Below are 9,772 nucleotides of genomic sequence, written 5' to 3'. Positions count from 1 at the left end.
TGAGCAACCTCCTGTCGGACAAGCATCCTCATGGTGGATGCTGAGATCTTTGGAGTGGTAGTTGCCATTTAAACAGGTTTGGGGCCAGGGCAGCAGCTTGCAAAGCTGGAAGCCCAAGTGCATGATTTGTTCAAGAGCCTGGATTCACAGCAGCGAGCAGTGGTCCAGCGCGCTCCTCTCTGATGGAAGAGTATGTCCTTTAGGCTTGGCAGCATAAAACAGAGGGGTGCAGGATGTGGGGGAGCGATGGGACACGGAGCTTGTCCGTGGCATTGCCTGGCTGACATGCGTGTTTTGTGTCCAGGTTGCTGTCCCCCCGGCCCAGCCTGCTCAACACCGCCAGCGATGCCAGGCTGAACTCCTCGCCGCAGAAGCCGCTGGACCTGAAGCAGCTGAAGCAGCGTGCTGCTGCCATCCCTCCCATCGTGAGTACCCCACCAGAGAGGGCCGGGACTGAGAACACCGTGGCCGCGCGTGCCTCGTGCGTGCTTTTCCACTGGGCTGTGTCCCTGCGTGGCGTGCGTCGGGGTTGCAAGGATGTGCTCACCCCTGCAGATGGCCGAGCTCGTGGTCTGCAGAGAGCTGTGCCAGCCCCCCAGCAGACAAGGTGCTCTCTGTGCAGAGCATGTTCCCAGCTGCTGGAGCGACTCTGCCAGCAACGTTTGGATGTCCCTTGAGCTCTTTTATCAGAAAGTTGTGGGAGGTCGGGACAGAAAAAGCTTTTCATTGCCACATGACTGCTGCCTCCCGTTGCTTTAAAAAGCGAGCGTGCACCTTCCCAGCCCTGTGCTTCTCTTATCTCATGTGCTTGGAGGATACCACATAAGAAGCATTTATGCTCTTCCTCATCTAGAAGCTCTGCTTGGTCCCCCTTTTTGGCTACCCGGTAGCCGTGTACTGAAAGAACATGTATTCTCCGAGGCTGATGGTTCCTCCTGGTGCAGTGGTTTGGGCTGAGACAAAAAGCACCCTGGTATCTCCAGGGTCAACGCCAGAGGAGCAGCATTACAGGGTGTGGAGGGAGGAAATCCCTGCTTTTGGCTTTTGAGTACTCGGGGAGGACCCGTTCCTGATGCTCTTCCAGTTTCCCATGTTATAGCTTAAGATGTGGCTGCTGTAATGTAACTTCTGGCAAAAGCTACGAGCACTTAACTGTATAGTAGAGGTTTTAAACAAGGGAAGTCTGAGGCTCTCCTGTAGTGTCACCAGCACAGAGCTGATACTCTTTGTTGAGGGCTTTTTTAATCTCCTGTGGCTGGTGAGCTTTGGAGCCCTGTTTGGGGCTTGCGGTGACGGCGTGGGGCAGGTCCCTCTCATAACACCTTGATGTCTCCAAGACTGTTCTGGGGGTCAGCAGCACAAGTGTCACCAACTCTTACTGCTTTGCAGATTTCCGAAGGTTTCACGGAGGGGATATTGCAGAGTGGAAGTGTGAAGCCTCAGGTGCCTCCCCATGCCTTGGCCCTCTACCAGCAGCAGATCACGAAAGCCCATGAGTCTGCCCGCGAGGACATGCCCCCAGGCAAGCTATCGCAGTCCCAGCAGCAGGCGGAGAAGGAGCAGCAGCAGCCAAGCAGCAGTCCCAGGGGAAAGAGCAGGAGCCCCGCTGTTGGTGACAAGGAAGGTAGGAGGGTGCGCACGTCGCTGCATGTTTATCTGCACAGAAATGCCCGGTGTGTGCAGCTGGACGCAGCCGGCAGCTTTCCTTCTCTTACGTGAAAGCTTGCTTCAACCCTTGAAAGCTCTTTAATAGCATCTTGAAGCAGGACCAGAGAGGCATGGCTAATTTCCCATGTTCATTAGACAGTACATCATGTCTCATTGAGCCTACAGCAAACACCGGGCCGGTGTCGAGCGCTGAGGAGGTGAAGATTGCCTTTATTAGCGTCTCTGCCATTCACTTGAGAGCAAAGGGGCCTGGAGGCATGCCAGGGCTCCGGGTACAATGGCTCTTTTCTACCTTGCTGGCTTTCTATAAAGAATGCTTTTAATGCTCAGCGGGGACCATTATTTCATTTAAAATCAATGCTAATACTGTGACTCGGAGTCCAAAGGTTCCTGTAAAGATTCCCAGTGCTTTCTCCCCGGAATAGCTCTGATGTGGTTTGGCTGCCTAATGAGCAATTCAGAGCTTCCCACCGTAGAGCATCTGAAGCGTTATTAGCTTGAGCACCTGGGGATCAAAGTTAAGGAGAGATGGGAAGTCCTGATGAGACCATCCTCTAAATATGTTTTTAATCTGAGTGTCAGAGTCTGTTCCAGGTCAGAGTCTCTGTCCCTGCCCCTCGTAGCCAGCCTGCAGTTCAATTGCATGTGAAGACGAGAGGCTGTGGCACGATCAGAGGAGCAGGGAAGTCGGGCTGGGTGGGTGCGATATCCCCCAGTGCTGGATCCTGCACGGGGGTGGGTGCAGCTGCAAAAACTACCTGCTTATGCATGGAGATGGGAGGTGGATGAGACTACACTGACGAGGCAGATCTGCCCTGGACCTGGGCTATGATCTTTGTTGGAAAATCAGTGCACTAGCTCACCCGCCGGTAGCCAGGATCTTAGCAGCCTGCTCTGCGGTGTCCAGGCCCAAGTATTTATTCTTCAAGCAGTCATGTCCCTCTGGACATAATGGTGTGCTTGCAAGAAGAGTTGGTTGGTGGCACTTGGCCAAATATTTTTTTAAGCAATAGGACCATGTGTGCATCACACCTCCAGAATGCTTTGCATGTAAGCAAGGAAGGTGACTGCTCACCTTGAAAGAACAGGAGTTTCCCCCGAGTTGTGTCGTTGCCACCTGTGAAGTCCCATCTCCAGCTGTGCTCGTGTTTGCTGCCCAGGCAGAACAGTTCCCCTCCAGCTCTCCCCGCTGGCAGTGGGTAATCAGGTTTGATCTCTTCCTGCGCCATAATCCTGTGTGGATCTGGTCTTGCACAGCTCAGCTTCCTGGTGAGCTGGGTGGCACAGCCAGCGCTTGAACCCGGAGCTCCGCATCGCTGGCGTCCCAGCGCTGCGGCTCCAGCTTCCTGCTGGCCACAGGAGGATGAGGAGGGGAGGCAGATTTGTGTGCGTTAGGTACAAGGCAGGGTTTGGGGGTTGGAGATCAACCACGCCATTCAGCGACCTGTTGGCACTATTATTAAATGCAGAGATCCGATACCCAGGTGGATTTCTTACGGCTTTGTTCTCTGCAAAGCACTCATGATATGAAGCACTTCATTTTCTCCTCTCATACCTCTGTAGTGCTCTGAATCTTCCATGTTAATGAAACTAATTACACCTCCCTGTAGCCCTGCAAACATCTCAGCAGGTCTTGGGCTCCAGCTGTGTGATTTCCAAAGCCTGCGTAGCTGTGCCTGTGTGCTGGGTACCAGCGTGGGTCTGGGCTGCGCATGGACCCTAGGGAACCGTAGGCTGGTCTTCTCTGTTTGTGGTGGAAATGCATCTTCCATTTGAAAACTAGCAGGTTTGTGGTGAGAGTCACCTCAAGGGGAGAAATCAAGTCCCCCACAGCCTTGGCTTCAGTACAGGTATGGACTGAGGCAGCTGCTCAGTGCTGTCTCTGCCTCTTGGAGCACATCCCGGCTGTGCATCAGGGGCTAGAGGGGAGATAGCCAGATAGTCCTGGCAAATCTGTATATGTCTCTTCCCTCCCCTGCTCTCCGAGGCGTCCCAGTGAAGTGGCAAGCATCCAGACTGCAGCCCGTGCTGCCACACCGCCTCTACCCAGACCTCGCGTTAAATAGGAGAGTCCAGCGCAGCCTGCAAAGCCTTCAGGAGAGCAGCCCCGTGCCGCCTCCTAGCAAGGGGCCAGCTCTGCCGGAGCAGGTATTCCCGTTCCTCCCCTGCTCGAGAAGAGAGCTTGAACTCTTGCAAACGCTCCAGAGATCAACGTCCTTCACGCCGCTCTGGATCCGCTTCAAAGCCAAGTCTTGCACACATCCTGGCGAGGCGTTGGCTGCCTCGCAGCCGCTGGCTGGGGGCGTGGATTTCCAGCCGAGCCGTACCTTCCTGAGCACTGCCCTCCCCTCCCCTGCCTTCCAAGACGAGCTGCTAATCGCAGGGTCGGGCAGAGGCAGGCAGCCCTGCCTGGATCTCACCGACAGGCAGACGGATCCCTTTTCCCATTGCCGAGTTGCCGTCGGGCATATCCTTGGTTATCACTCGGCGATTTGAAAGCCAGCAGTATGTTTTGTGTTGATTTAGTTGTGTTTCATTTGGCCTTTGTAGGCGATGGGGAGCCAAGAGCATTAATTTGGATGACGGATCGTATAAACCCTGACTCCTTCGCTCCCATTCCAGGGGCTTGATAAACGGTAATAGGAACTCTCTCTTCCCCGCGTAAGTGCTATTTTATCAAAAGCTGGCTGAGTTACAGCCCCCCTCTAATGCGGGGGCAATTAGGAACTGGCCGCGTTGCACAGGCTGGAGAGGCAGGCAGGGGAGGGGGGGGCTCCCGTGGGGACGGGAGGAGGACGGGGCTCTCCAAGAGCCATCCAGGGTGCACATAGCCTTGGCTGACAGTACCTTGGCATCGGAGAGCATCTTCAGCCGGGACATCCCAGCGCCGTTCACCCGCACGTGAGCAGAGTCAAGCGGCGCTGAGCCGAAAGGGAGAAAATCAGGGAGTGTGGACGTGCCAGGGACCGTCCGTCGGTCTGGAGGATGTGCCTGGGTTCCCCATACTGGCAGGACGAAGGGATCCTCCGGGATCCAGCGTGGGGAGAGAAGGGGCTGCAGCCGAGGTCCAGCCCTGCCAGGCTGCAGAGGTGTGTGTGCCTGGACACCTCTGCCTGCCGATAATGGATTTCTTCTCTCGCTGAAGGGGACAAGAATAATTTCCCAGCTTCTGAGTACGCTGAGCATTAATAATGATAATGCAGTAAAGCCTCATTAAATTGGGCCTCTGATAATCTACTTGCCCTATTATTAGGCTTAGCAAGATTCAGGCATCTATTTTTATCAAAAATTGATGGTTAAAGACTGGGTTCATTTGTGATTGCTATTGTTTACTGCCCAGTTTCTAATTTCTGGTCAATGCGGGTGTTATGCAGGTGGGTCTGGGGAAGAAGAGCAGTGCAAAATTAAGTGTTTATCGATTACAAGCAAATCCTACCAAACCTGCCTGTAATCCATCCAGAAAAGGCTGTCTCATCCATCTGCTCAGCAAAGCATGAGGATGCACTTGGGATGGAGCTGATGTAGATGAAGCCCTTCTTTTCCCTGGCACCCTGCAGAGCATGGCAGGGTTCAGGCGTCCCCAGCGCGGCTCCTCCATCACTAGACACACTTCTTGGCCTCGGATCAGCCTTTTTATAGCCAGGGTGAACCCAGCTTGGCATTCAGCATACCCCAAGCCAGATAATTTCAGGAAGCTTTCCTGCCCCCAGCCCCAGTGCCTTGCAGAGGACCAGAAAGCCACCTCGCTCCCCGCAGAGGCATCCAGTCGTTCCTCAGAGCCTGTCTTGATCTTCATTTGCCGTTGACAGTCTCGTACAGCGCGGTTGTCCCAGGTGTTCGGAGAACATCTGGTCACTTCAGGCACTGCACGTTATTCCCTTGCTGTCCAAGAAGCTGATGCCGTTATTTCTGGCCACTTCCCCCAGCCTGCAAATGGTTTATAGCCAGCAGCTGTCCTTTAAGAGCGGCTGAGCTTTTGCGTCGTGATGTGATGTGGGGATGGGCTTGTTCCCGGCGTGCCGGCGCGCAGTGGTCCCTGGCAGTGGCCTGGGGTTCCCTGGGCGCTCCGTGCCCATCTGCACACCGCAGACCATGTTGTCACCAGCGAGCCGGTGCCTGCTGGATGTCCCCCGCGTGCCGCAGGGATACCAGCGTTGGTGCCTCTTGGCTTTAACCTCAGCGAAGGGTTTGGCAGGATCATCGTGAATCCCCCCGGCCCTGCCGTGGTGGCTGATGCGGAGCTGTGGGCACAGGCAGGATCTGCCCAGGAGCGGTTTGTACGTGGCCAAGCCCTGGCGAGGTGCTGGTCCTGGTGACTGGCTGCACGTGAAACACCGTCTCTCCTGGATGGGGTGGGATGTCCATGGAGATCCCAGCTGGCAGCGAGCACTAGCAGAGTCACTAACAGGGACATCCGTCCTCCCCTTTAAGCATCTGAGTAAAATAAATGCTGTGAAATCCAGGCAGTGACACTGACACTTTTTCTTTTTAGTTTAGTTGGGGAATTCAGCCCTCATCTCATGGCCAGGTCGGACCGAACTGAAGCCACTTCCCATGTTGGGAGCTGGCGCTGACTTCCCTGCCCGTGTCCGCAGGGACCGCTCACCCGTGGGAGCCGCTGAGCAAGCCGGTTGGTTTCTGTTTCCCTTGCAGAAAAGTCCGTGCATTTCTCATCCATCGCAGAGGCTCAGAAGCTGAGCGCGGAGCCGACGGCCGCCTCGTGCTGGCCCCCTGTCCTGTCCTACTCCCGGGATGTGATAAAAACCTCTCCCCAGGCGGAGCCCCACTTGTTTCAGTATAACCCACCAGGCAAGTAAAAGCCACCGACTGCGTGGCATGTGCCCTCCGTCCTAACCCGGGGCTGAGCACAGAGGCTGTGGTTGCAGCCGGCATCGCAGGTCGTGCTCTTAAGTCAATGCAGCTTTTTGGGGAGGGGGTAAGAGAGAGGGTCCAGCAGAAACCCGCGAACACCTTGCCTTTGGCCCGGCAGGGAGCTCCCTCGCTGCTAATGCAGCGCTCTGAGGGTGGCCAGGCGGGTCTCCCGGCTCTGGTCAGGGCAGGTTTAGGGACGTGGTTTGTCGTAGAACAGTGTGGGCGCTCCCTACGCTGCCCTCGGTGCGAAGTCAGGCGGGTTTTATCCCTCGCTGCGCTGTCCCTCTCCGGGTGGAGGACAGACAAGTCGGGCACAGAACATCCCCAGGCTGCAGAGGGGACAAGGCAGTCACTTAAACTATTCCAGTCTTTTCCAAAACGATTGTGTGACTTGGATCCTTGGATCCCAGGCTCACAGCCGGCCAGTTCACCACATCCAATCCCTGCTCCCTCCCTTGCCCCTTTTCTCTCCGATAGCTGCAGCCGCTCTGCCTTCCCTCGGTCTTGCTAACACTCCTGTTTTCCGCACAGGACACCCCATCCCGCTAAACCTGCATGAGAGCTCTCGCTCGGGGCTGCAGAGACTAGCGAGCATCTCCAACCCTCCTCCCCTCATCTCCTCCACCAAGCACCCCTCCATGCTGGAGAGACCCGTCGGATCCATTTCCCAGGTAGGGTATGGGGTGTGAGCGGCAAAGATGCCTCACGGGGGGCCAGCAACCGCTCCTGACCTCTCCTCTCACACCGCAGGGCATGCCCATCCAGCTCCACACACCCTACAGCTCCGAGCACGCCAAGGTCCCCGTCGGCTCCATCACCATGGGCCTGCCGCTGACCATGGATCCCAAGAAACTGGGTAAGGAACTGGGTGGCGAGTGATTTCTCGCGTGCTCCGAGAGCAGCGGGGAGCGAGCTTGCGGGCGTCATAGGGGAAAGGAGGAGCACAGGACACGGCAAGGGAGTGCAGAGAGACCTGCTAAGAGGATGAAAGGATTAGTCTATCAGGAGAGCAGAGACACAGGGAGCTAAATTTGTGCAGTATAGGAAAGCAGCAACTCGGTCAGGGACGCATCCCAGCCTATAAATACCCTCCAGCTAATACTGTGATCGAAGGAAGGAAATATATTGCCGCTCCCCAGGCCGGTAGGATAAAGAGTAAATGGCCTGAAGTGAACAAAGAAAGTGTTTAGTCTGCAGATTTGGAAGCATTTCTTAACAGCCGGAGGGGATGGGCGAGGGACCAAGTCTGGGTGGGAGGCATACGGGCCCTATTTCCCACTGTGTGCGTGTCCTGTTATAAACCGGCACTGGGTTTTCAACACCAGCCCCGTTCCCGGTGCGGGCAGCACCCGGCAGTGCCTTTGCCAGGGCGAAGGATCTGACTTTGCTCATCAGCGGTTGTGCGTTCAGCCGACTGCCGCAGCCTTGGTGGCGGGGACAGCAAAGGCACCGAGGAGGTGCTGACCAGGGGCTGGCAGAGGTGAAAACCTCGAGCAGCCGAGGGCTGCAGCCCCGTGCCCTGCACCTATGCTGATACGTGGTTAAATGTTTTCCAGTGCCTTTTCCTGGAGTAAAGCAGGAACAACTTTCTCCTAGAAGCCAGGCCAGCCAGCCGGAAAGTCTGGTTCTGCAGCCATCCCAGGAGGGCTCCATCCTGCGGGGTGAGGAGCTGGGGGTGGGAGGTGCGTGCTCCGGCCGCGGGAGGGGAGGGATGCTGGCACCGCCAAGCCTGGTAAACGCTACGCCGGCTGCAGCTGCCTGGTGATTTCAGGTTGGATTTCTGGGGTTGTGCCCAGCCGAAGGGATCTCTTTACCTCTTTTCTCCAGCGTTGCCAGCAGGGTGGCAGCTGGTACAATGTCTCAACATTTCTAGCCATCTCCCCAAATCAGGGCCTCGGGCATTGATCCTGGTGGAGGTTTTGTGTTCAAGGGGCACCCGAAAATCTGTTGCTTAAGACAAAGCAAGACTTTTAATTCCATTAATTGTTTTTTTCAGGCTCTTCACTGTTGCTGCTGCAGCTGGGCAGGGACCATATTCGTTTAAATATAGCCCTCGCATGTTTCTTTCCCCGCTAGCTAGCCAGAAGAAAATAAATGCAAAGATGTTGCTTTTAAGTGCAAATCCTGGTTTGTGAAACCCCCCAACTAAGGCAGTCAGAAGCCTGAGTGCGGTGGGCTGGCTCCAACCCGGGACAGATACACGCGAATGAACTCAGACCACCCTGAGCTGCATCTTGCCAGAGATCTGCTCTGGTCGCATCAGGAGAGGCTGAGACAGGCTGTGCTTTCTCCCGGGCCCATAAATCTGCCCGGCCCCTCCACGAAGGCAGCAGGGAGCTGATAGCCTCAAAATACCCATTTTTTCCACCTCCCAGCCCCAGCGCTCGCAGGTCCCTCGGGGGATGGGGTGGAAAGGGCTCTGCAAGGCATGAGATTTAACACTGACGTCTCTTGGAGGGCTTCCCCTCCAGTACCTCAGCTTCCTAGAGATTGGGTCAAATCCTGCGCTTAGTCAGTAGGCTCAGCCTCACAGGTTTTGTGCTGAGCAGCAAATCCAGCCCCCAGCTCACTGGCTTTGTGTCCTACAGGTACTTCCCTCAGCTCTGCCTCGGGAGGGAGCATCACCAAGGGAACACCCACATCCAGACCCCCTCCGGAGTCACCCATCACCTACCGAGGATCCATCACACATGTAGGTCACTCGGCTCTGGCGGGTTTTGCTTCCTGGGTGCTGGCGGCTGCAGCTTGCGGTGCTGGACACGGGGGTCGGGGGTTTGCGGGGTGCAGCGAGCATGCAGCACGGGGCTGAGCAGCACGGCTCTGTGATGCTCCCATCCCGTGGAGCCCCTCGGAGAGGTCTGCGGCCAGAGCCTTTGCAAACAGCCTCCTCTGGGGCTGGCATGAGCCCTGTCCCGTGAGCCGAGCCTGCAGAAGAGCAGACCTCGGCAAGCAGCGATGCAGAGCCTTACAGCACGTCTAAACCCCCCTTTGCTTTTTGTAGCTGTCAGGAACAGAAGCGAAAGCAGCTTTAAATGGCTCTGGGAAAATAATCTTGCCAGTGCAAGAAAGTGAAGGGGAGAGAAGGAGGAGATGGGTGGAGGGCCCAGGCCAGGCGGAGGGGAGGGGGAGGCTGCGAGGCGCATGTAAGGTAGCGAGGTCTCCTGCCAGGGCTGAGCGTGCTGCGCTGGGGGTCCTGCCCAAAGGCTCTGTTGAGCAGGAAGATACTTTGGCC

The 9,772-nt window shown here is 56.2% G+C and overlaps 1 protein-coding gene across 1 annotated transcript in view; it reads left to right on the top strand.

The window, feature by feature from the left end:
- NCOR2 (nuclear receptor corepressor 2) overlaps positions 1 to 9,772 on the top strand; it is a gene marked incomplete at both ends in the record, with an annotated part of 39,980 nt that overhangs the window by 5,582 nt on the left and 24,626 nt on the right. The window contains 7 exons of the mRNA XM_009584592.1: positions 305 to 425; positions 1,390 to 1,624; positions 6,322 to 6,477; positions 7,072 to 7,211; positions 7,291 to 7,396; positions 8,097 to 8,201; positions 9,129 to 9,232. Coding sequence (XP_009582887.1) covers positions 305 to 425; positions 1,390 to 1,624; positions 6,322 to 6,477; positions 7,072 to 7,211; positions 7,291 to 7,396; positions 8,097 to 8,201; positions 9,129 to 9,232 — 967 coding nt within the window. The remainder of the gene's footprint in view (positions 1 to 304; positions 426 to 1,389; positions 1,625 to 6,321; positions 6,478 to 7,071; positions 7,212 to 7,290; positions 7,397 to 8,096; positions 8,202 to 9,128; positions 9,233 to 9,772) is intronic.

This window comes from Fulmarus glacialis, unplaced genomic scaffold (genome assembly GCF_000690835.1).
Source record: "Fulmarus glacialis isolate BGI_N327 unplaced genomic scaffold, ASM69083v1 scaffold13459, whole genome shotgun sequence".
NCBI classification, from domain to species: domain Eukaryota; kingdom Metazoa; phylum Chordata; class Aves; order Procellariiformes; family Procellariidae; genus Fulmarus; species Fulmarus glacialis.
Note: the sequence above shows the minus strand (reverse complement) of the source record. Positions and strands in the feature narration are given on the sequence as shown.